Raw genomic sequence first — 27,361 nt, 5'->3', positions numbered from 1 at the left:
TGCCTCAAATTAGTCATATTTGAGAAATGAGTAGGAAGCACCTATATCCCACACGCTTCCACAGCAGTCCTATCCACGTTTAAAGAACACCAGTTGGATGCAGTATTCACAGGCTTTTATGGTGGTTATGCCACTTTCTTGATAGCTTCATGGCCAGTTTCTTGGTAGCCTCATGGGCAAAGAAAAGAGGCAGTGGGATGTCAGGATATGTTTAATGTCTCACTTTGCACTCCCAGAAAGCAGCCCTGGACAAAGATGACCCTCCACTCTTTCTTTTGGAAGAATGACACTGTGAAGCTCTTGATTTATGGGGCCTGAATAAGAACAAGTCAGAAGGGGCCTGTTTATATAGTTTAGGAGCCAGAAGACTCATTAAGTGTGGCCAAGTTAATTTTGCTAGAGACTCCAGGACTATCTCTTTTCCTACTCTCTTCTTCTACTAACATGTGCTAAACTCACCCTAGAAAATATTGATTACATCATTCCCAGTATCTATTAGTTTGTTTCTAATCTGAATTTTTCAGAATAACTCAAAATCAATTAGTTTTTAAACCTTTTTTTTCCTCTTGGCTGAAGGTTGTGTTACCTCACAGGCGGGTTGTGGTTTTTAGGACAGGTTTTCAGGACTGGGGATTGCATCATCATGCATCTTCATGTGATAATTGACCTCTGGACAAGCTAAAATTCCTTATTATAGCAGAAGAACTCACTGGTAGTAAAGTTATGGATTAAAACTCCCATGAGAAAAGTAAAAATCCATATCTCTGTTGTATCGGGACCAAGGTGGTAGATAGCAATTGATTAAAAAAATGCCACATTAGAAAAAGATCTCAGACTGGCTTTAAAGGAAAATGGGAACACAGAGTCTCCACTGAATGTTTTGGTTTTGCTTAGCATTTGGGATTTATAATATCAAATTTCCTTTAAAATCCCTTATTATTCACATCAGTGTTGCAAAATAATAATCGATGAATACATAATTTGTATAATTTTTCTCAGGGGTTATTTTGGAAGTTACTTCATCTGTTTTCTTTACCTGGAATTACTGTGAGTCTCTGAGAAGTAGTTTTATTTATTCTAACATCTCCTTAAGGAAAGAACCAATAGGGAACATCTAATTTATTCATGTTGTTCAAGATGACTATCCAGGACAATCTGCAGATGCCTTTTTAGGCACATAAGGCAAGGATTCCCTATATACCTCTCCAACTGGCAAGATAATTTCTCTGGTAGCAGCTTGGCATAAATGAATACAAAACCTGATTGACTACAGGGATCTCTTTTTTCTTTTTTTTTTTCCTCAAAAAAACAGGTTTGAAGAAATGTCAGATTAAATTAACAGTCTAGAGTGCCTTCTTGAGGTTGTCAAGGAAGTTGGAGATGACAGGTTTCCACTATAACACAGAGAAAATGCCAATGTGAAGTTGTATAAAGTGTCTATAAATGCAGCTTTTAAAATGCACCTAATCTCCTATGGAAAAAAGGAGACAGAGCACTGATCAAAACAGGGGTGGGGACATCCATCCAGCATCTTTTCTGATGCAAAAGACAGATCAGGCAATTCTTAGGACTGTAAGACCTCTACAATATATATTTTTGAGTAAACTTGACCTGGTCCCTGGTTCCCTACACACAGTATTTTCAGGTAGAACTGTAGCAACTATGAATTGATTTGACATATAGGTAGTCTCTCAGAAATTTCTTGTTTATAACTGTGTGTTCTTCAAACTCATACCCAGTTTTTACTCAAAACTTGATCTGAAAAACTTCAGAAGTTCTACAGTTTAATTCATTTTGATTGCAGGTGCTTCCTCTCACTGACCTTCAATCTCTCATATTTAATTTTACATAACTTTTGTATTTATTTACTTTTATCATACGCCTTCCTTTTTACCACCTTATTACATGAAGATTACATTTTTATAAAAGCAAGTAGTGACAGGACAAGGGGTGATGGCTTTATACTGGAAGAAGGTAGATCTAAATTAGGTATTAGGAAGAAATTCTTCCCTGTGAGGGTGCTGAGGCGCTGGCACAGGGTGCCCAGAGAAGCTGTGGCTGCCCCATCCCTTGCAGTGTTCAGGGCAAGGTTGGACACAGCGGCTTGGAGCAACCTGCTCTAGTGGAAGGTGTCCCTGCCTGTGACAGGGGGTTGGAATTGGATGAGCTTTAAGGTCTCTTCCAATCCAAACCATTCTGCGATTCTGTGATTCTGTAATAAATACATTTGGTTTGGATGACTGAAATGCATTTTATTTTTATTACAGGAAGTTTATATTTTGACTTGCTTTTCTCAGAACATGCTATATTTCTGGTTGGTTTGTTTGTTTGTTTTTTTTTTGTTGTTGTTAAAAGTGTTTGAGCCAGTACTGTATGCAATAAAGTTCTTAAACACATGATTCAAGATTTGCATTACATATCATTCTGTTCTTTCCATAATCTGCCTTCCAGTTTACAGTTCCACCTTTGTTTACTATTTAGCAGAAGGAAGCTGCTAGTGTAGAGTTATCTGTCTGCAGTAATGCCAGTATCTGTCTAGAAAGGATACTCATTTTACAACCTGATGGTTGCCTGATTTATATTTATCAATGATAAATTTCATCTAATGTAATGCCTTCCCATACACTTAAATTTTTGCCTTTTTTTTTAGTCCTTCTGAACCCTCAGAAACATCCATTTATGTGTCCCAGACTAAATTAGATAATTTTTTCTTCTAGAAATGCTTTTAGTTTTTTCTCATCTTTTCTTTCCAGATCATTTGTAAGGGTGTAAAACCATGTAGGCACTACTGTCAAAAGGGAGGGACTCTACTACAAGCTGTTCTCTAATATAGCAAAGAAATTTTACTTCTACAAGAGCCTTAGCAATAGTGTATAAATTATATTAAATCATAGTTTAAGTGAAGTAGGCAATCTCATAGATTTTTAAGCCTAGATCTTTAAAGGATGGCAGAAAGCAATAGCATGATTCAGTGTGTTGGGACCTTGGTTATTAAAGCTTTTAATCATTTCATCTATCATTAGTCATCTAAAAGGTTTCTTCTTATAGGGTCATCAAGAAAGACGTGCACTTCCAGAGGTCAGTTCATCCCACCAAAGATCACTACCCAGGGGAGATGGGTATAGAGCTGGTTACTTTAAACTAGACAACTAAATTCTGTCTAAGCATCAAAAGCGAAATGAGTTAAACATCTACTCCCTCATATTATTTAGGGATCAGACACAATAACAAGTGACCTCGCAAGGGCTGAATCCAGACAACAGCCAGCTCACAAAAAAAAAGAGACATACATGGGAAGAACAACCCCATGTACCAGTACAGGTTGGGGGTTGACCTGCTGGAAAGTAGTGAAGGGGAAAGGGACCTGGGGGTCCTGGTGGATAGGAGGATGACCATGAGCCAGCAATGTGCTCTTGTGGCCAAGAAGGCAAATGGCATCTTAGGGTGCATTAGAAAGGGAGTGGTTAGTAGGTCAAGAGAGGTTCTCCTCCCCCTCTACTCAGCCTTGGTGAGGCCGCATCTGGAATATTGCGTCCAGTTCTGGGCCCCTCTGTTCAAGAAGGACAGGGAATTGCTTGAAGGAGTCCAGCGCAGAGCCACAAAGATGATTAAGGGAGTGGAACATCTCCCTTATGAGGAGAGGCTGAGGGAGCTGGGTCTCTTTAGCTTGGAGAAGAGGAGACTGAGGGGTGACCTCATCAATGTTTACAAATATGTAAAGGGTAGGTGTCAGGATGATGGAGCTAGGCTTTTTTCAGTGATATCCAGTGATAGGACAAGGGGCAATGGGTGTAAACTGGAGCATAGGAAGTTCCACGTTAACATCAGGAAGAACTTCTTTACTGTAAGAGTGACAGAGCACTGGAACAGGTTGCCCAGGGGGGTTGTGGAGTCTCCTACACTGGAGATATTCAAGGCCCGCCTGGACAAGTTCCTGTGTGATGTACTGTAGGTTACCCTGCTCTTGCAGGGGGGTTGGACTAGATGATCTTTTGAGGTCCCTTCCAACCCTTGGGATTCTGGGATTCTGGGATTCTGTGCTGTGGCAAGAAGTATCTCGGTATCTCTGCTTAGCTGCAGCAAAGAATATACCATTTAGGAATGGAACTGTGCCTCTTTTATGGGAAAATAAAGGTTTCAGATTGCACTGCTGCTTTTTAGAAGATGAGGTCAGATGACAGAATTGCTTTAAAATTTGTGAAATACTATAAAATATGTATTTATCAAGCTGTATTGTTCCACAGTCTCGTTCCAGTACACTGCATTCATACCTCTGTTGATTTTTGCTTTGGAAGTCCAAATGCCCTTTCATATTAATTATTAATTCCTGTCCCTTTGTCCACAGTTTTCCTTAAATAAGTAAAAGTAGCCTTTTAAAGGACCTATCTAGATTTTCATTTCTGGTACAGTGTGCTCAGCAAAACTTGGAAGTTGAAAGTCACTTCATATTTGCTGGTGGTTGGGAGATCTGTGATGATGTGTAGTCTGTGCAGCGCACAGCTGCATCTGATAAGCAGACATCTCTCTTCCAGGCCATTATCTAAAATTGATTTGTTCTGCTGCTCAGAGAGATATACAAACTTGAAGAATATTTGGGAGAAATAAGGTCAGGATTTTAATCTTTGAGGAGTCTTAAAGCAAGACAGTTCTGTCTCCATAGCCACCTGCACCTGGACTTAACGTGGGATGGTTTATAGTTACTTTGCCTGAAATGCATTTAGACCTTCAACCCATGGGATTCCCAGGTCTGACAGGAGAACTGTTATTTCCCAGCTGTGAGAGATTTAGGGATCAAGAGGGTTGTACCTGTTCACATGGTTTATTCTTGGTAAGAATTAAAGGGATGATAAAAAGATTTCAGGCAGTATCAGGTTCTGTAAAGGTGAAAATATTCTTTTGATTTGCGTCTTGTACGTTTACACAGAATTTTTAGGGATTAATCTTGCATATGTGCCAATTTCTAGATGGGCCCTGCAAACAGCTGAAAGATTAATTAACAAAATCTAAGGAATGCAGAATATTTATGGATAAAACTACCTAGTACTTAAAAAAAGAAAAAAAAATGCTGCAGCTAAAAGAGCGAGCATCTATGTGAGATGGAACTATAGAAACAGAGATGAAAAATACTTAGGAGTCTGAACTCTCTGAAATACACTAAAGAATGAAGTAAATACACTAGAGAATGAAGTTACATCTTAGAGGAAAACATATTTGCTTAAACAAGAATTTACTTTGTATGCCTTAGTTTTGGTGTCTTCAGAATTTCTGAAAATCAGAATATTTTTAGGTCATCACTTATGCAGATCTGATATACTCTATCAGTACCTTAAGGTTGCAAAACTTGATTGGATACTTATCTTAAAAAATGCCAATCAAGAAATCAAATCAAAGTCATATATCCTCACTTTCATAGTCTCTCCCAGTCTGTCTGGAAAAAAAAAATTGAGATTTTTACTGGGGATAGTCGGGCTCCATAGAAAGAAAAGAGCAGGTCTACCATGTTGGGAGGTTAGCCCGTCTCCATTCCTGTATTTGTGAATTCAGAAACTTCTTCTGCTGTGGCACTCACTGGGGGGGCAGAACTCTCTTGGGCAAAAATCCACAGCTATAATTAGTGATATAATTTTAATGTAGATGAATAGACAATCCTGAAGCCAGTTATTAAAATGTCATTAGTTGACACAGAACTTAGCATACCGCCTAATGCCTGTTAGCAGAAGCTGCAGAGACCAACCCAAAAGAGAATTCTGCCTGAGGAAGAGTCACAGCAACACAAGGAATCAAAAATCTGCCTGCATCTGGGAAGCAGCTGGACAGTCCCTGCCAGGAAATGCTCAAGTGTATGTTAGGGATGCATGGGCAATAACTCTGACACCTCTGTTCCAGGAGAACCCTGAAATCTCCGTAAAATATTCCTTTTGAGTAGCTTTATCCATAGTGTAGTATGGCCCAGTATACTTGGAAAATAACAAGGGAGAAAAACAGATTTTATAACAAGTAACCCTGGGGATTGGTATATCCAACAAGTATGGAATTAGTTGTGTGTATCATGTGTAACTCATTCTGACAGCACTCCCAAAGTAAATAAATTTTAATTTGTATTTTTAATTCAGACATTAATGTACCAGTGAGGCTCAGAGAACTAATCAATCAGGATTCAAAGGCTCGGTTATTAAAAGAAGGGTGAAGACTTCTCTGGGATCTTCAGTCTCTGGCTAAAAGTAAAGAAGCTAAAAGTAGCAGCAACGATCTCAGTAAAAATAGAACTCTGCTTGTAAATCTTCCTGAGAACACAATAGAAAGTAAGAGCTGTTGTTGAAAAACATAATCGCACGTCTATATTTAATAACTTTTTTCCCCTAAATCCTGAAAAGTGCGAACTGTGACCTTTTCTGGCCTCTGCCATCCAATGACACAAGATTATGAGTAAAAATAATACCAACATAAATCTAAAATATAAAGGCTTTAGCAGGCTTCATTTTTAAATTCCACTTACTTTGGCACCATGCTAAGAGTTCTATAACTTTGATCCATCAAGCAGCATTGCAAAACCATCATGAAAATGTATGAACCCAAGAACAGAATCTACTCACCCAACCTTACAGCAATGATTAAAAAAGCCCTAATTATAGTATAGTCACCAGTCAAAATAAATTACTCACTCAGGGTGAGTGGGTGAAGTTTGCTAGGCTCCCTTAAGGAGGTGGTAATTGTCTTGAATTTAGTTAAAATACATCACTAATTATATTTTAACAATGTCTATGTACTGTTTGCCTCTTTGGAAGTTTCACAAGATGATTGTAAGAATTTTGAGAGAGCTCTTTTAGTTTAAAAATATTCTGTACTTATGTATTTGTACTGCAGAACATGTTTCATGGCATACAGAAGGATGCTCTAAATGACATGTACAGGTGATCAGAAATGTTATAAAAAATACTTTCACAAGAAGATGCCAATCGAGTGGCTATACTTCCTCAGCAATGTGTGAATCTGATGTGTGGATCTGACAGCACTGTAAAGTGATTATGGTGATGCCACATGGTTGGCTTCTGGAGGTCTACACAAAGTTTAGGAGGTCCATGGAGGCTGCATTTAGGAATCGTTCCTATCTTCAACATCCATTGCCCACAATACCAAAACCTTCAGAGAAGATGTCTGTGACCCATACATTTGGGCTATGTTGGCCAGGAAAATTTAATGCAAAGTTTCAGAGTTTCAAACACATGTGATCTTACCCAATTGATTTTACTGCCAGTGTGTTGGGCCTGCCAAAAGCGATACTAAAAATGCAGACCTTCTGTCCTGCTGTCTTCCAGAGGCAGCCAGAAACCTACACTTAAATTTGCATCCAAAGAATGCTCAATGCATGGACTCCAGACTGCAGCAGACTTGAGCCTGATGGCCCAGGGCTTGAAGGCTGTGGGCCACTATAGGTGGAGATACTGGTTTTAGATCTCCTTTCATTGTTGCTTCCAAAATCTGGGGGGTTGTTGGGTTTTTTTTTACTGTCATGTAGATGATGTTCAGGCGCCTTTGTTAGAGAATAGAATCATAGAATAGTTTGGGTTGGAAGGGACATTTAAAGGTCATTGTCCTGGCTTTGGTCAGGATAGAGTTAAATTTCTTCCTAGAAGCTGGTGCAGGGCTGTGTTTTGATTTCAGTCTGAGAGCAATGCTGATAACACACCAATGGTTTAGTTGCTGCTCAGTAGCACTTACCCTGATTAAGGACGTCTCAGTCTCATGCTTTGCCAGTGAGGAGGGGCTGGGAAGGAGCAGAGACAGGACACCTGATCCAAACTAGCCAAAGGGGTATTCCATACCACAGCACGTCATGCCCAGTATATAAAATTGGGGGAGTTGGCCAGCAGGCACTTGGTGATGGGCTGGGCATCAGTCACTGGGTGGTGAGCAATTGTACTGTACATTGTTTGGGAGGGGTTGTTTGTTTGTTTTATTCCTCTTTTTTAATTATTATTATTGTTGCTGTTGTTATTACTATTATTATTATTGCTGTTGTTATTACTATTATTATTATTACATTTTACTTCATTTCAGTTATTAAATTATTCTTGTCTCAGCCCATGGGGTTTTATCTTTTTTCTGATTTTCCTCCCCACCCCAGCAGTACAGGGAAAATGAGCGAGTTGCTGAGTGGTACTTAGCTGCTGGCTGGGGTTAAACCATGACAAGGTTAGGGTTAGGATATCTTCCAGCAGATCAGCTTGCTCAGAGTCTAGTCCAGCCTGACCTTGTATGTTTCCAGGGATGAGACATCTATCACCTCTCTGGGCAACTTGTTTGCTTTACCACCCTCACTGTAAAACATTTCTTCCTTTGCTCATCTGTGTGTCCCTCCTCTGGGCTCACTCAAGCAGGTCCACATCCCTCTTGTGCTGGGGGCCTAGGACTGCAGGTGGGGTTTCATGAGAGCAGAGGGGGACAATCACCTCCCTTGACCTGCTGGTCACGCTTCTTGTGGTACAGCCCAGGACATGGCTGGTTTCTGGTCTGTAAGTACATATTCCTGTCTGATGTCCAGGTTTTCATCCACCAACGCCCCCAAGTGCTTCTCCACAGGCTTCTCTTAATCCCTTCACCTCCCAGCCTGTTATTGATACTGGGGGTTGTACCAGCCCAGATGCAGGACTTTGCACTTGGCCTTGTTGAACCTCATGAGGTTCACATAGCCCCACTTCTTGAACTTGTCCACGTCCCTCTGAATAGGATCGCATCCTTCAGGCTTGTCAACCACACCACTCAGTTTGGTGTCATCTTCAGACTTCCTGAGGGTGCACTTGATCCCACTGTCTGTGTCACTGATGAAGATATTTAACTGGTCCCAGTACAGTCCCCTGAGGGACAGCACTTGTCACTGATCATGATCTGGACATTGAGTATAAACAGGCATAGATTATTAACAGATGCTTCTTGATGTGATAGGCCTCTAGTCATAAAGAAATGCAGCTATCATCTTTGAATCAAATAATAAAATATTCATTAACTTCATTATTTTAATTAAAAATTAAGCTGATTTATGCCTACCTAAACTTTTGTATTCCATTGCAGTCCTTTAAAATAACAAATGTAATTCTTCTATCCTGACAGTAATAAACTACAGTGCACTTTCCCCTTAATTTACTATCAGTACTGAGTGACCACAAAAACAATATGTAGAAAGCTATCATTCATCGTAACATCTGCAGTTACTTCTCAAATAACTGAAAAATAAGGTTTGTTTTTCATTTCTTAGAGTTGTGGCTGACTCACACAATTTTGACTGATACTTCAGCAATTCAAAGTTATATAAACAGTACAGACAGATCAATCTAAATGAGGGTGCTGAATAAGCAGAAGTAGGGATTTATTCATAGCTAGCTGGGTATTGTTTTCTCCACTCTAAAAATAAGTGTGAAAAGGAACGTGTGCTCATTCTGTGCTCAGAATCTGAGTCACACCATAGTTGGAAGTATTCTTGTTGAAAGATTTTGGCTTGGCACACCTCTTGTTTTCTGTCTGATTGTTCATTTTTACTATAATTACCTAATTCCTCAGCATCAGTTTTAACTTTTCATAATACTTATATTTTTAAACTAGACTTTTTCACTTCTTAGATGAGATCAGTGGAGCTTCAGGAGGCAGGGACTTTCCCAGTGATAATCTCCTTCCTCCTGATCTGCTGATGCCAGAGCTAAGGGAATATGTCCACTCCACAGCCAGGGATAGAGTCCCAGCAAAAAGCCCTTCCTCTCCCTTCTCTATGAGTGGAGATGTCTGCTCCATACTGCATTTTAGGCTTTTTCCTCACAGAAGGGTAGAGAGGCTGGGGGAGCTGGTGGTGAAGGTGCTTGGAAGGGCCGGAAGAAGAAAGTGCATTTAAGTCAGTCCCTGCAATGTAGCGCGAAGTGGAGCACATCGGGGGAGACCCGTTTATAACTGTATCTGGTAATGGGGATTACTGGGTGTTGAGCACATCAGTATAGTGACCGTCAGTAGATCTGAGTCTCATTATCATTTCAGCATCGTTTGCTTCTTTATTACCACCCAAACGCTTTGTCATTTTTAATTCCATAAGGCTTACGTTTTCTCAGGAAGCAAGTTAGGATCTGCTGCTTCATCATCAAATACTTCACTGATAAAATTTTCACCACTTCCTGACATAGGTGAGCTCAGGTTAAGGAAAAAAATACCTGCTTTGTCCTCATTTTCTCCTTCTTCTGCTTCTTCTGACTCTCTGACTTCCTGCTCTGGACTTTGCCATCAGGGCTAACCTTCCCAGTAATGTTTTCTGACTCTTTACGTGCAGAATCAGGTAGACCTTTTCATAGAGGTTAGAGGTGGCAAGGAGTAGTTGGTAATTGCAAGTGTGCTATGGCTTCCAAGCTGTTTCTGCAGTGAAGTCAAACAGGCTAGGTTAGACCAGTGTTCAGCTGCACTCAGAAACAGCCTGGAAGTACTAAGGCAAACAGGCACAGCAGCAAGATGGATTAAGCAGTGGTGGGTTTTCTGCAATTAAATACTCATCTGCCCTCCCTGTCTGCGTGAAGGCTTTTAGTCAGGTCCAGCACAAAGAGCTTAACTTAAACTCTGCTGGCTTAAACTGACCTCTTGACTTTGTGCTGTGGTGGCAGAGGAGTATGCACTCATTTTTAAGTACAAGGAGGTACCTGAGTAAGAGAGTGGCAGCACTGAGTCAAACCAAGGGGTAATATAGCCCTGTATTCTGCCTCTGCTACTGCCCCTTGGTAGATTTAAGGCAAAAAATAGAACAGGGAAGGCATGAAGGGATACAGTCTGTGCTCTACCCATCTGTACTGTATGGAACTCTTGATTCATAATCTGTGCCTTTACATTTAAAAGGCTTTCATATTTTTTTCCTTCCATGATATTGTGTAATTGCTTTTTGACTGTATTAATGATACTGGCAGTATCTGACTGTTACTGTCTTATGCTGCGTGAACGAAAACCCACTTCTTTTGCTTGCATTAAACCTGCTAATTTCATTGGGCATCCTGTTGTTCTCATGTAGTGAGAAGCCAAGCATCCATTCATGTATTTTCTAGGCACTTTCCCAGGGTTTTCCTGGTTTTATGCATATCTGCCATATCCCCCTTCAGTTGTCCCATTTCCAAGCTGAAAACTCCAAATCAATTTAAGCAGTTCCAGGCTTTAATTGTCCTTCTTTAGTTCTCCCATGTAATTGTTGAGAGGCAAGTACCAGAACAGCAGGCAGTATACAAAAAGGAGTTTTGTATTGTGCTATAAAGGTGTTTTCTCGTTTGTGCTCCATTCCTTTTTTCAAAGCTCTTAACTGCTGGGTTTTTGACTGCCAACGAGCATTGGACATATGTTTTCTTTTAGTAAGCTTTGTTTTTATTAAGTCCTTTTTTTTAATTATTTTTAAATTAGGCACAATTAAAATGAATTGTTTGGAGTGCTTTTTCTACCTACAGGAAGCTGTATTTCAGTACCTTATGATTAGTGTTTCAACAGTAACATTTGAACCAACCCTGTCCTTTGCTCAAGCAAGATGAAAAAGAGCTGTTTTTATTAGAGATTTTCCAAACAACGTTACAACAAAAGTTATGGTGTTTAAACATTCAGTCTTTGCATTATCCCTAAATATGACAATTGCTGAGGTTTTATGAGAGAGTCTTTCATTAGTTCTATGCTCTGAGGCTTAGGCAAGGAATTTCAAGACACTTGAGAAACTTCTTTTGTTAGAAGATCCAGTTTACATTGGTTCTAATATTTCTTTAATGGCACATTGCTCCTTCATTGAAATAGCTGTGAGTTTCATCCTGTATATTTTTTTCCTTTGAAACTGTATTTTCATCATTTTTATGATGCATTGATTGTGTCAGTATTTGTGAGCCAGTTTCTTATTTTTATTTGCACTGCTTATACATGTATTTGAATTGAGTCTGGCTAGGCAGCTAGATAGCAACAAATAATGCAAAACTAATTTCTGAATCAGTGGTTACTGGATCATAAAGCACAAAGCATGTTATGTTAGATGGCAAAAGCTGGAAATTATACTGCATTTTCAGTCTGAGACTGAAAGAGTTAAACCCTCTTTGGCTCCTAATCTTAAATGTGCATTTTCATTTCTTATATTTTTATATATGTGATATTCGTAGGTGGGGTTTTTTATGACATTTGTCTCTGTCTTGCACTAATGCATACAGTCAGTTGAAGTGAAAAAGTATTTAACATCCAAAAATAGAATGAACATGTCCTTCATTCGAAACATCTTATCTACTATGCAGGGTATTAGCATTACTGCTAATTACTACTACACTCAATATGTATGACAATGGCAAAACTCAGAACAAGGGAAAAAAAAGCCACTTTTAATTTCACAGTTTGTATCACACTAGTCCTATAAACCTAGGATTTGTGTGCCGATATTTGTGCGATCAGTGGAAATCAGTGCATACTTCACAAGATTCATGGAGTTTAAGGCATCTCTGGCACTTTGGAATTTTCAGATTGGTAAAATGGCTTATGTCAGGGAGGAATTTTTTAAATTGAGGAATCATTTTTTTCAAAATATGTAATATTTCAGTCATGCAATCTCACCAGCAAAGGTAACATGCTGTTAAGGAGAGTAGACTTCCAACTGAGCACTGCCATCAGGGATGTTGGTTTTCAGGTACTTTCAAAATACCCTGCACTATCACAGCTTAGAAGTTTGTGACCAGATCTGATTTCAACATACTTTGGAGGTACAGTTTTGCAAGTGCGTCAATGCACATTTCCCTCCCCATGTTAGACCCCAAATCCTGCTCCCCTGCTTTAACCCTGGGAGTCAGAGAAACCTCCTGCAGACTGTGTGACTGTGGTCACAGCCAGCCATGCAAAGGCACTGCTCTTTGCCCTGATGGCACTGGGGCTCTGTGTCAAACCTGATGCCGTCTCATCAAATGAAAAAAAACAGCAAGTCAGTTTTCATTCTGTCATCCCTAAGCCCAGAGTGAGTACGAGGGCCGTTGAACACAGTAAACTTCTATAGTGTATTACAATTACAGAAATACCTGGTACAAATACTGTTTTGCTAAACCACTGTGAAAACTTCCCCGAGTATGCAGTAGTTGCAAGGCTGCTCAATTACTTACCTGCATTGAGGTGGTTGTATGGCTGAACATTGTAAATCATTGGAAACACAGACATACTAGTACCAGTAATAATTTTTACTCTGCCTGCAAAATACATCTTATGATGGTTTATTGTGCAGATATAACATCTTTATTTAATGTCCTACTCATATGTGGTTAGATTTTTTTTTGCCAGTTGCTACTATTATTTGGTCTCACGGAAACCATAAATTGTGCAATTAGAATTAAAAAAGTGGTAATACAGTCTAAAATATCTTCAGCAGTTTAATATCACAGAATCATAGAATAGTTAGGGTTGGAAAGGACCTTAAGATCATCCAGTTCCAGCCCCCTGCCATGGGCAGGGATACCATAGACTAAACCATGTCGCCCAAGACTCCATCCAGCCTGGCCTTGAACACTGCTTTGCACAGATGCTTTTTTCTTTGGAAAAGTTTTTCAGAGCTGGGCGGTATTTTTAGTTTTCTGTACTAATTGCTGAAAATCTACTTGTAAGCCAAGGTGTTCACTGCCCACCTTGCAAATGAAAAAAAGATAACTCAATAAAAACATGCTTTTATCTTTATGGCTTACATTACTCTTTATTTTTGGTTCTAGAAAGGACTTGGTTGGGGGTTTTTTGTATTATTGATTTAATTTTTTTACCATGTTTTTGATGACAAATTTCAGGTATCAGTAAAAAAGCAGTTTTGAGACCAGATGTACTAGAAACGCTAATGGATAAATATCAGTAGATAAGATGAGACCATGGTCTATCTTATCTAGTAACTCTTCTGACTGAAAGTAGATGATTCAAAAGAGGAAGTTGCCAGAAATTTCATGACAGACAAATAGAGGGTAATCTCTCAGCCACCTTAAGTCTTCTCAGAATTCCTTAGTACTTAGAGATAATTTTAAGCCCTAAAGCATAAAGTTTCAACTTTCTTTGAAAATATATTAGCATTACCTGTTACAAATCTGGAGCTCATGAATAGCAAGAATTTTAACAAATATGAAAAATGAGATAGTGCATTACTGAAAACTGCAAATCTCTCAATTGTTGAACTATTATTTACCTTCTAAGCAGGTGAAAGAATTGGGGAAGGAGGGAGGTGATATGACAGTGAATAGCCAATATTTTATGGTCCTTTGGATCCTTCAGAAAGTCCTGTATTGTGGCATGTTACAAAACTCATTTTTCCTAATGGTTTGAAATAAGAAAACAGCTCTGCCATGCTGCCCATTTGCCATGTTTTTGGGTGAAAGTTAAGTTACTCAGGAAGTGTTAATACAGTATATACATTTGTGAGCTTGATTTGATGACTGGTCACCAAGAAACTTAATTCGCATTTCATGAATGGTGAATATTTAACTTCACAAAAACATTTTGAACTAATCTTTGGATTATCTGATGAACCAGATACTACCTCATGTAATCTCATTAATCTAAAGCAAAAGAACAGCAGCAAATGTATTTCTCTAAGTTTATGTGTTACTCGTTTTCTTTCCAGACAACTATTACGGCACCCCGAAGCCTCCAGCAGAACCGGCCCCACTGCTGTTGAATGTAACAGATCAGATCCTCCCAGGTGCCACTCCCGGGGCTGAAGGCAAACGTAAAAGGAATAAGTCTGTGAGCAATATGGAGAAGACAGGTATTGAGCCACCGGAGGAAGAGGAGGAAGAAAGACCTGTGGTCAATGGAAATGATGTGACAGTAACACCAGGTCTGTTTCTCCTTACTTTGCAATGCATCTCTGTTATTCGCAGTCCCCAATTACCTCCCTCTGCAGTGAGAATATACATGTTCAGGTAAGGATGTTCTTGCAGGTCTGAAAGCCAGGAATCCTGAATAATAGGATTTCTCTGAAGCCTAAAACAAATTACTTAACCTCCATTTGAGCAGTCATCTCACTTACCTCAACTTCCATAATAATACCTGACTCTGAACCAGTCCCTTTGAATCCTCTTTATAGACCAAAGAGAAAAATACTACTTTCTGAATACAGTTCATGTGACCTGTTTTAGATTTCTAGCCTAGGAAATTAATCACAAATGCCTTTTTCTCTCTGTTGACTATAGAGGGAGTCTAGGGAACTGTAATTTGGTCAAATGAATCTGGTCTCTGTGTTTCAGGTCTCCTTGTTCTCAAATGGTGATGCAAGAGAGTTCACTACATTATGAAGTGAACTTTTGTAAATTGTTATGAAATCTTGGCAATATTGTGGAGGAGTAAAGTTGTCATCATTTGTGGCAGTGCCAATGAAACTTAGCTGGCAATGCTATCAGGAAGGACCCTTTTCAGCAATGTTCCAGAGCATGCATAAAGCTGATGAGGGCTTCAGAGGTCTAGTCCTGACATACAGCTGTTATTTTACCGCTTGGATCACAGTTCTACAGAGAAAACAGGTCTCAAGATAGTGACTGGTGTCCTGAGTGAGAACACTCCAGCCTATTCACAAGCAGGTAATCAGCTTCCCCTTCAATGTTTCAGCAAGTCATCATTTTACAGTACTTAATAAGTTTTATTCTGAAATATCATTTAAGAAAGTATGTTGTTGTTGTTGTTATTCCTGTAGGAAATGAAAGAATTCAGACTTTTATATCTGTCTGAGAAGTAACTGTGAATCCTTTTTGGTGATCTTAGAAATTCGGAAGCAAATTATTGAAGTAGAAGTCTGTAGTGACAATCATACAGATGACAAGATAAAATGGAATATTGCAAGCTCTCTAAATGTATAGCTTAATGTGAAACAAAAAATGCATTACCTAATCTGCTAAGCACTGTAAAAGGATTTTCATACTGCAGGTTCTATATATAGTTTTTCCTCCTACTGCATAAGAAACTATATGGGGTGAGAGTGGATCTCATACTCCCCTGTTGGCTTGCCAGAGGGCTGCAGCGTTACTCCCTGGCCATTGCCATCACATGCTGTATGAGCCTTGCTCATCCGTTCTTCATAACATCGCATCTGTCAGCAATGCTCTGCCGCTTACTGCCTTTCCTACACAGCTAACAGTAAAGGATGAAGCCCAGAAATCCTTACATAAAACATCAGCACTGGCTCTGTTGCCAGGATACTTCCACAGCAAAAGAGGCAAAGGCAGGATTCGGTCTCTGTTGTGTATTGTAGAAATCATCAGAAAGATCATTCTTTGCCGTTATTTGAAATGTGCCACTTAACGGGCCATTGCTGAGGAGCAATTTCGAGGGCAATGTGTTTCAGCTTGAACTTGATCAAGAGGTGATGTTTACCTGCTTTTGTCCTTGCATTGCACACCTCTAATTTGCTGCTCCCAGACACATTTTATGTGAGCAATGACTGGGCAGCACCCAAGAAACAGGCACTGGCATGTGCTGTGTTACAAAATGAAATACACGAGCATGGGTGCAAGGCAGCTCCCCTCCTCCTCGCCCCCCACAAAGTAATTCCTGTAGGTGTGGCCAGCAGAACAAGCACTGCCTGTGTTGGCTCTCATGGTTTCATAAGCAGGGTTTTGTTGTTCAGTTACACTGATTGAGGACTTTGAGGATTGTAGCAAAGCTGCTCTGTACATACATGCTGTGTTGCTTTTGTTGGGCAGCATAGCTCCCACGGACCCTGTTACTGCAGTCATTTTCTCTGTGAGCTGACAGGGTCTTAGCTACTTCCAAAATGTGTGCACATTTGGAGTTTATGTCTTTGAACAATCAGGAAAACCAGAATAAGTTGATTTTGAGTTGTTACTTTTTTAACTCTTGGTGGAGAGAGCAGTCTAGTTTTTATGAAGCAATGGAGGCAGGGTATTTGTTATTTCCAGTTCTTTTAGAAAGTGTATTCTATTTAAAATGCTTCACTTCTAACAGGAGTCTTTTATTAAACACGGGACTCTTTGGGGACATCCAAAACATTAATACATTCTTTATAGATGCTCAGGAACTTAACGGGTTAATAACTGTCAAATGTATCAGGGTCTGGCCACTCAAAGGACTGCTGTAACACCCAGGAGTACTACGTGGAAATAGTAACAGATCTGAGATGAAACTGAAGGGAATAAACCCATCTTTATCAGACCAGTAAGCGACATTTGTAGTTGCAGAGATCTTTGTGCTTTTGGTCTGATTTTTCAGACCACTTTTCAGTGCCTGTTGAGATAATCTGTGCATCTCTTGAGATTTATTAGTAGGAATCAAATTTTCAATAGTTCACTTCTATATACCTTGCATCATATGCCATCAGAGTCTCCTCAGACAGTTGTTTATGGACAGACCGGAGATCTTCAACTATGTTTCATAATTGTCTTCTTGTTAATTTGTGTTGCCCAATGTGTTTATTCTTTCTGATTTTTGTCACCTGTCCTTAGCCCAGAATCTCGGTTCTTCAGGATGGGACTTTTGGCTATTTTCGAATAGAACCATTTCAGCCCTTTGTCCTGGATCAGCTTCTCTCAGGAGGGATTTATCTCATCCAACCTTAGTAAATTATATGCTAAATGCATTATTTTGTTTGAGCTACTTGTCTCTGCTCTCTTTATAAAGCCAACCATGGCCTGGGCTGCATCAAAACGAGCGTGACCAGCAGGTCAAAGGAGGTGATCCTGCCCCTCTACTCTGCTCTTGTGAGACCTCACCTGGAGTATTGTGTGCAGTTCTGGTGTCCTCAACATAAAAAGGACATGGAACTGGTGGAACAAGTCCAGAGGAGGGCCACGAGGATGATCAGGGGACTGGAGCACCTCCCGTATGAAGACAGGCTGAGAAAGTTGGGGCTGTTCAGCCTGGAGAAGAGAAGGCTGCGTGGGGACCTCATAGCAGCCTTCCAGTATCTGAAGGGGGCCTATAAGGATGCTGGGGAGGGACTCTTCATTAGGGACTGTGGTGATAGGACAAGGGGTAACGGGTTAAAACTTAAACAGGGGAAGTTTAGATTGGCTATAAGGAGGAAGTTCTTTACTGTGAGGGTGGTGAGACACTGGAATGGGTTGCTGTCCTGGTTTGAGCAGCAGCAGTCAGTTTTCTCCTTCTTAGGAGCTAGTACAGTGCTGTGTTTTGATCTTTTGGCCTTGGAACAGTGGTGATAATGCCGATGTTTTCAGTTGCTGCTCGAATGTTTGGTCTGGCCAAGGACTTTCTGAGCCTCATGCTCTGCCAGGGAGGAGGGGAGGCCGGGAGGAAGCAGAGACAGGACACCTGACCCAAACTAGCCAAAGAGGTATTCCATACCATAGCACGTCATGCCCAGGATGTAACTTAGAAGGCCCCGGAAGGGGTAGAGGGACTGCAGGGTTGGAGAAGGTATCGGTCAGTGCTTGGCTGGGGGGAGTGGGGGTGAGTTATTGGTCGGCTGGTGTTGAGGTGTTGTATTCTTTCCTCTTGTTATTTCCTTTATCATTATTATTATTGGTGGTAGCAGTAGTGATCTATGTTATACCTTAGTTACTAAACTGTTCTTATCTCAACCCGTGGGAGTTGCATTCTTTTTGATTCTCCTCTCCGTCCCTCCAGGAGCAGGGGGAGGGCAAGAAGGGGGGGAGTGAGTAAAAGAGGTTTGTGGTTGGGTTCAAACCACGACAGTTGCCCAGGGAAGCTGTGAATGCTCCATCCCTGGCAGTGTTCAAGGCCAGGTTGGACAGAGCCTTGGGTGACATGCTTTAGTGTGAGGTGTCCCTGCCCATGGCAGGGGGGTTGGAACTAGATGATCTTAAGGTCCTTTCCAACCCAAACTATTCTATGATTCCAGGATTCCATATAAGAGAGAAAGAGGAAATTCCAAAGAGTAAGAGAGCATAGCTGTTTTAGATACCCACCTTAGGGGATTGTCTCCACAATCTAGAATGTGCATTTCAGCCTACAGATACACAGGAGCCTAGATAGCTAAATTTAAATGAGGAACCCTACAATTTGCCAAGCAGTTTATGACTATTGATTATCTGTTAAAATGGTCGAGAGTCAGCATTGAGTTTCTCACACCTACTGCAATTGCCCACATAACTGGACCACTGGCTGCTCTAGGTTGGGTCTCTGCCATTCACTGGTTTGGGTGAGGCATCTTGCACTTCAGAAGCCTTTCCTAATCAATGCTGCATTGAAATGAGCAAACCCTGCAAAACTGATGATTTGGCAAAAGAGGTAAAAAGAGTCTTGGTCAAATTGCAACCTGCTTGTCAAACTTTTCAGTTTTTTCACTGCTGTTGCTGTTTGTGCCTGCAGAGAATTAAGTCAGTCTCCTTCACAACCAACATCTTGATTTGACACTTTGTTGATCATGTCACATTTGGTTCACACTTCTGACTGATTAAGTGTTTATCATCCAAACTTCAGAAGATCCACTCTAACACTGAAAGAATACTTATGTATGTGCATTATTCTGACATTACTTGAGGAATGGTAAGTTGCACACAGAGAACAGAAGTTCTGGCAGGGTAATTGAGGAATAATATATGACATAAAATTTGAAAATTGTCATTCCGTGCCTTAGGTTGATAATCAAGCAAAAGGCTAGACTCCCAATGCTGTCAATCACCATGCAAGGTGCAGTAGTCCCAGGCAACAGGTTGTGCTTATTATTTTATTATTATTATACAGCAAAGACAGCCAGAGGCATGAAAACAACACACAAAGCAGTCAAGAGCCATGAGACACTTAAAACTACCAAAGTTGGTATCCATTGATACTTCTGTTGTACGTGTTCTCTGAACTCAATTTGTCCCAGTTAGGTTGCAATCTCTGATCTACAGAGTACCCTGTAGTCACCCAATCTCCATGTCTCCTGTTTTCCTTCTCTCACATCAGCTCCCAGTTCTCATATGTTAGTAGTCAGTGGGAACAGTGCCTCTCTGCAAAGCACCAAAACCCAAGTGTGGCAACAGCTCTGTGGGAAAGGGAGCAGCTCCAAAGCTTCAGAGTGGTATTTGCACAAGAAAATAGATGCACATAGCTTGGCAAACATGAGTTAAACTGCTTTTGTATCTAACAGTTATTTAAAATAGATGGAATGTTTCCTGTGCAGAATTTAACAATTTAATCATTTAGATACAATAAGGGTTTAAAGAGCTGCAGTGTTTCCTTTAAGAGCTGCTAAAACCAATCCATAAATTACTGTTTAATGGTATTTCCTTTAATTTGCTCTCTGCAGATATTGCTTAGGTCATCTGATTTGGTTGTTTTGGAAGAAAAAAGTAAGTTTTTAAACTTCACTGCTGAATAATCTGCAGCATTAAAAAAAAAAGGAATAAATTGGCAAGGTCCTCTTACATGTTTGGATGGCAATTTTCAAGAGTTATACTGTAAATAATAGAAACAATTTAAAGTGCAAGCAGAAGCGTTGATAAAGGATCAAATTCAGACACTATCACAACATAACTGCCAGTTGTTGGTTCTTTTTTTTTCTAAAGGAAGTTCTTTTTCTTCTACATGTGCAGTAATTTGCTGGTGCTTTGCTAACGCCTATTCTGTCACTTCCCAGGATACACACTCTTGAGATACTGTGCTAAACTGTTTTTGAAAACTGGACCATGTAATCTGCTTTGTAGCAAAACAGCAGTTCTAGTAGGCTATTTCATAGAATCATAGAATCATAGAATAGTTAGGGTTGGAAAGGACCTCAAGATCATCTAGTTCCAACCCCCTGCCATTGGCAGGGTCACCTCACACTAAACCATCCCACACAAGGCTTCATCCAGCCTGGGCTTGAACACCATCAGGGATGGAGCATTCACAACCTCCCTGGGCAGCCCATTCTAGTGCCTCACCACCCTAGCAGGAAAGAATTTCCTCCTTATATCCAATCTAAACTTCCCCTGTTTAATTTGAACCTGTTACCCCTTGTCCTATCACTATGGTCCCTAACAAATAGTCCCTCCCCAGCATTCCTATAGGCCCCCTCCAGATACTGGAAGCTGCTATGAGGTCCCCACACAGCCTTCTCTTCTCTAGGCTGAACAGCCCCAACTTTCTCAGCCTGTCTTCATGCGGGAGGTGCTCCAGTCCCCTGATCATCCTCGTGGCCCTCCTCTGGACTTGTTCCAACAGTTCCATGTCCTTTTTATGTTGAGGACACCAGAACTGCACACAATACTCCAGGTGAGGTCTCACAAGAGCAGAGTAGAGGGGCAGGATCACCTCCTTCGACCTGCTGGTCACGCTCCTTTTGATGCAGCCCAGGATACGGTTGGCTTTCTGGGCTGCAAGCGCACACTGAAGCCGGCTCATGTTCATTTTCTCATCGACCAGCACCCCCAAGTCCTTCTCCACAGGGCTGCTCAGAATCTCTTCTTTGCCCAACCTGTAGCTGTGCCTGGGATTGCTCCGACCCAGGTGTAGGACCTTGCACTTGTCGTGATTGAACTTCATAAGGTTGGCATCAGCCCACCTTACAAGCGTGTCAAGGTCCCTCTGGATGGCATCCCTTCCCTGCAGCGTATTAACCAAACCACACAGCTTGGTGTCATCAGCAAACTTGCTGAGGGCGCACTCAATCCCACTGTCCATGTCAGCGACGAAGATGTTGAACAAGACCGGTCCCAACACCGATCCCTGAGGGACACCACTCACTGCTGGTCTCCAGCCAGACATCGGGCCATTGACCACAACTCTTTGTGTGCGGCCATCCAGCCAGTTCTTTATCCACCGAGTGGTCCATCCATCAAATTGATATCTCTCCAGTTTAGAGAGCAGGATGTTGTGTGGGACAGTGTCAAAACGATTTGCACAAGTCCAGGTAGGTAACATCAACTGCTTTACCCTTATCCATCAATTCTGTAGCCCCATCATAGAACGCCACCAAATTGGTCAGGCAGGATTTCCCCTTAGTGAAGCCATGCTGGCTGTCCCCAAGCACCTTGTTGTTTTTCATGTGCCTTAGCATGCCTTCCAGGAGAATGTGCTCCAAGATTTTGCCAGGCACAGAGGTGAGACTGACTGGTCTGTAATTCCCCGGGTCTTCCATTTTCCCCTTCTTGAAAATGGGGGTTATATTTCCCTTTTTCCAGTCATCGGGAACTTCACCTGACTGCCATGATTTTTCAAATACGATGGCCAGTGGCTTAGCAACTTCATTCGCCAGCTCCTTCAGGACCCGCGGATGGATTCCATCAGGTCCCACGGACTTGTGCCCTTTCATTTCACTTGACATAAAGTCAATTGATTGTCTGTTTAGTGACGAGAATACTTCTGGACTTATACTATGGTACAATTTTAGGATTTTTTTTTATATCATATGTTGTCTGAAGCTAAATATCTGTGCTCACAGTGTGTTACCGTAGTATTTCAAACTTACTTTATACATTTAAGGCAGTGCTGATTTTTAATGAGAACCTCTCAGGTTTTTTTTAAATCAAACATTGTATATGAATATATGTTAGCCTATACTGGCCTATTATTGAAGACTATCTGCCTTACCTGAAATATGTGAATGATTGATACATATAACAAAAGATAAGATGACACCATATCCCAGATAAGTGTAACTGGGCTGTCCATTGTGTAAAACTTAGTGTTATTAAATGGCATTAGGCAATTCTGCCATAATTTCTTGGGCTCTAGTATCATGATGCCTTCTCCATTCTCAAAGTAAGCTATTAAAAGATAATGATCCCGTAATAAATAATTCATAAGACTAGCTTTAAAATAATTATATTTTTAAGTTGTTAAATAAGCATCAGGTTCCTTTTTTTCCCTTTTATATTTTGATAGTAATCTCTGTCTTAGACAAGCTCAGAATATTTCTTTTAATCCTCAAGGCTTAATTTTCTTATTTTCTTCTGCCATAATGATGGCTGGGATTTGTTAATATAGTTATTGAAAATCAAGAATCTGATCTCTTCAGCCCTGTTGAACATATGATCTTGAGGAAAAACACATATTGCAGATATTATGGTAAAATCCCAAGACCCAGCAATGTCACCGCATCTGTGCTCTATGAGACCAACTGGCTGATCATTAGCTATCATGTGTGGTGCACTTGTGCTCTGAATTAATTTGTTCTCCTGAGGTTACATGTACCATGTGGCCTTATGTCTTGTCTTCAGTTTAATCTGTACAGCAGCCTTCCTGTAGCAGAAATATGGTCAAGACTGCCGATAGCCTCAGGAATGCAACTCACAGATGCATCAATGTTGCCTGAGACAAATGAGAACTTACTTTTCCTTTACAGGATAAGAACAAAAACCCCAAAGAATTTGCCAGAAACTGCACTGTCCTGTTCTCAGGGGAAGAGGAGACCATACATCCTCACTGCTTTGCAGGAAGATTTTGCATATTTCAAAATGTTTCCCCTGTCCACAGTCTTTCTATATTTCCAATCTTGTTGTTGTTGCTTTGTTTTTGTCTTTTATGTTTCCCATCTTCCTTGACATTAAATTCTCAACACTGGGCACAGCACTCCTGATTCCATGTGAAGGTAGAAGGACCTGTATCACATATGCTTAATCCTCCTGCCTATTACAATGTGTGTTTTTCTTTTGCAATAGTATCATTATTGACTGGAGATAGTGGTTAGACATCCCTCATGTGTCCATGTGTTTTCACTAGGAATTCTGCCTAGGTGTTTGCTCCCCATCTTGTATTTTTACAGCTGATTGTGGCATTTTTCACCAGGCAGATGCCACAGATTTTGGAAAGCCGAGGCGAGGCAAGGCAGGGATTTGGGAGTGTTAGAGAAGGAGGAGGGGACTTAAGGTCCCTTGGGATCCGACTGATCTGCTGTGGGATGCAACTAAGCAAAACTTGTGTTTGTGTCTCTCGCTAATTCATTTCTTCCCACAGACAGATTTACATTTCCAAACAGCATAAAATGATTGTAGTACCACGTAGTTCAAGTATGAGTTAAGATTGAGCAGCATTAGCTACATATGGCTGTAGAGCTATAGACCATCACCCTGTTCAACACCGCATCTAATTTTTTTTTCACACTATTTGAAAAGGCTGTATGTGTCAGTGTCAGAAATCTTTCTTTAAGATCATGAAAGCTGTATCTACCATTTCCCCCCAAGGAGCAGCACCTGTTATTCTGTCATGTAAAGAAATAAGATTAGTTTTGCACAATTTCCTCCTAAAAAAATCTTTACAATTATTTATCATGTTTGAAGAGTTTACATGTAGGTTGTTTGATTACTGATCCCAACACACTTCTAGGAATTAAAAAAGTAGGAAGATATGAAGCTACAATTTAATGTGTCTTCGTCGTCTTTTTTAACAAAAAGACACAATGGCCTAATTGAGCAAATTACCAAATTATTTCAAAGGCAACTTAGGTGCTCAGTAGTTAAGAATACAAAACTATCTAAAAACCTGAATCAGAGATACTTTGCTGAAAACAGGACTGTGTCCATCCTTTCTAAGTTTCTTTTCTCCGGGAAGTCTCAAAAGTGTGGCCATTACCAGCCATGAGTGTCTTTCATTTGTTCCCACAGTAGCCTAGGTTTCATTTCATCAGGCTCCGCCAGTTGAGGATGGCTGCTTCATCTAAGTTTTACCTGACCTGTTCTCTGCCCACTCTTCTTCATGTTCTTTAACCCTATTGCTGACATTAATTACATCAGTCATTTAATCGTAAGTAATCTTTTGGTAGTAATGACTAAGGCAAAAAGAGCGCAAACTACCTTGAGGTTTTTATGCGTCAAATACTATTGGCTTTTCTTCCTTCCCACGTACTGGAATGAATCTGCTTTTGGTGGTGGTATGATTATTATTATTATTACTACTATTGTTGTTGTATTCTTGTCACCTCTAATGCCCCTAGACTGACTGTTCTATTTTGCTGCTAGATGCCCATTTGTTTTCTGTTTTAATCCTTAAAAATTTAATCTAGTTTTCACCTTTTTAACTGTTCTGTCTCGTGTAGCAGACCACTGAAAAGTCATGGCTTAAAATTATTTCTAATTATACTATTTTTCTTTTTCATTAGAACAATTTGTGCTTACATTCTTAGTATTGTTTATTTAATCTTTACCAGTTCTCTTGAAGTCCTTTACCATTGCTTGCCATAACATGCAGTTTATTAATTCTGTGAGTGTGTTAATATCTAGAGGTTTTAAGGCCATTGTTCTTAATTTTTTTGCTCTTCTTTCTTGCTGTCCTAAGCATGACAAATTAGATCAATTTCACCCAAGTTGTCTTCCACCTCCTGTGCATTTCACAGAAGTATCTGCATAGTTCCATGCTCTGGATGCAATCATAGTTTGTTTAAGGAATTGTAATCTTGAACTTTTTTGTAGACTGCATTCTTGACATCTTTTAAAAACATGTTTTCTGTTTTAATTTTTTTTAATTATTCAGAGACTTCAAGATAGTGCATATAATATTACTCAAAGTGTATATATATTTTTGATGATACAGCACAGTGCATTCTTAATTCCTTACTGTCTTTATTAACGAGCTACAATAGTCTCAGTCTGGTCTCTATTACACCACATATATATCATTTGTTTAAATACTGGTGTGAAAGTTCACAGTTTGTTCTCAGTTCTTCTCTGATGTTTATTGTCTGTGTCCTTATGATTTATATCTGTTGGTGAGCTTATGTTAGTGGCCTTCATGTAACCTAATGTAAAGCCATGTTCACAAGGTCTCAGATTCATCTCCCCTCATTTTAACTATCTAGAAACTGAGAAACTAGACTAAGCAGGACTGAATTTGGTTTACCTAACTTAGCATGCAGGGTCATTTCAGTCATCTGACTACAATCCTATCTTAGACAGTAGAGATTCAGTCAATATATTACAATTTTGAATTTATTTTAATCGCAGTTCATTTGCCAAAACTAGGGGTCTAACTATGTTTTCAATGTGAACAAGCTTCATGTAAGTGCAAGAGAAAAAAGGGACCAAAGGGTGAGAGATTGTACTGTCCACTGAGGGAACAGGTTCCTGTCACAATTCTCCAAGAAATAGTTCCTAAATACACCATATGATAAAATGCAGCTTACAGACACATCCCTAATAGACCAATCAGTCAATTTTCTTTATCTCCATAGATGAAAGAATCTCTTTCTTTAGTAGGAGAAGTTCATTCAACTGTCAGCTGTTTGAGCTAGTAGTAATCAAGAAAAGATTGTGTTTTATCCACTTTCATTAATAGTTGTGTGCATGGAAGCCCAGATATGTGATAGTCATGCAGATGAACATGTAGACTCTTAGGTGTAGAGGTAAGTGTTCAACAATGTGGATAAGGCACATTTAGACTCCTAGTATTGCACACCTGGCCCCCATTTAGCTGATCTTTTTGATGTATCTTTGTGGGTTTGTCTTATGTTTGTGTTGAGCAGATGTTTTAATTTGTATCACTAAGTTCTCTGCACTTGCTTAACTAAAAGTGTGTGGACTGGACTTCAGGAGCTGGTAGTGGCAGAGATACTATTGGACAGCATCTTTAAATATTCTGACTTTATGGAAAGCAAAATTAATTAGAAGTGAAAGAAAGAGGAAAGGATCACTCCTTCCTGAATATATTCTTGTTACAGTGAGACACAACCACATTGGTATAGGAAGCATTTGACATTGGCTGTGGAAGATTAATCCTCCCACAGATTATATCCGTAATAAAATCACAGCCAGTTACTATACAGTTAATACATTGCTATGAATTTATGGATGTCATATTGATATCTTTGATTTATGGATATAGGTAAAGCAATTAGTGTATATACCTTTTTTAATTGAAAAGGATTGTTTATCTGTAGTAAAACAGCAGGGTAGTTGCTTTACGTTTGTATGGTTTGAAAAGACACAAGACAGTAGCACTGCTGGATATGAAACTGCCGTCTACTCAGTGCTTACTGCTGGTTTGGAAGGACTCCTGGGACAGAATGAGCCAGAACTCTTTAGTTTGTTTCTTAGATCTTTATTAGTTTCTTGTTTCAGTTTGGGTTTATTGCTTTGTTTTCTTTTATTGTGTTCCAGCTAAAATTCATCATCAGAGGGACCCTTGTGTAAACCTAATAGAATTTCTCTTTATTTCAGTTCATTGTGTATTCGTCGGAGACTTGCACCCAGTAAATTCCTCACCATTAACTTGGATATTCAAAACCTGTAATTTTTCTTCTCTTGTAGAATCAAGTGAACATGAAGAGAAGAGCACAGGTGTCTCCAGTGAGATACCTTCCACCCAACCTTGTCCTGCACCAGGATATACTCAGCCTGAAGAAGCGAAGGAGGATATGGATGTAACAAAGCAGACTAAACCTGAAGAGAATGATGACTTGGGCCCACTGCCTGATAACTGGGAAATGGCTTATACAGAAAAGGGGGAAGTCTACTTTATTGAGTGAGTCTTATTTCTTCTCTTT

General features: G+C 40.0%; 1 protein-coding gene across 11 annotated transcripts in view; it reads left to right on the top strand.

The window, feature by feature from the left end:
• Positions 1–27,361, top strand: part of MAGI2 (membrane associated guanylate kinase, WW and PDZ domain containing 2) — a 731,950-nt gene that overhangs the window by 464,699 nt on the left and 239,890 nt on the right. For all 11 annotated transcript variants that reach the window (XM_065666957.1, XM_065666908.1, XM_065666937.1 and 8 more), the window contains exons 4-5: positions 14,609–14,824; positions 27,126–27,339. In XM_065666957.1, coding sequence (XP_065523029.1) covers positions 14,609–14,824; positions 27,126–27,339 — 430 coding nt within the window. The remainder of the gene's footprint in view (positions 1–14,608; positions 14,825–27,125; positions 27,340–27,361) is intronic.

Source organism: Lathamus discolor, chromosome 1 (assembly GCF_037157495.1).
Source record: "Lathamus discolor isolate bLatDis1 chromosome 1, bLatDis1.hap1, whole genome shotgun sequence".
Lineage (NCBI taxonomy): Eukaryota > Metazoa > Chordata > Aves > Psittaciformes > Psittacidae > Lathamus > Lathamus discolor.
This window is presented reverse-complemented; position numbering and strand designations above follow the sequence as displayed.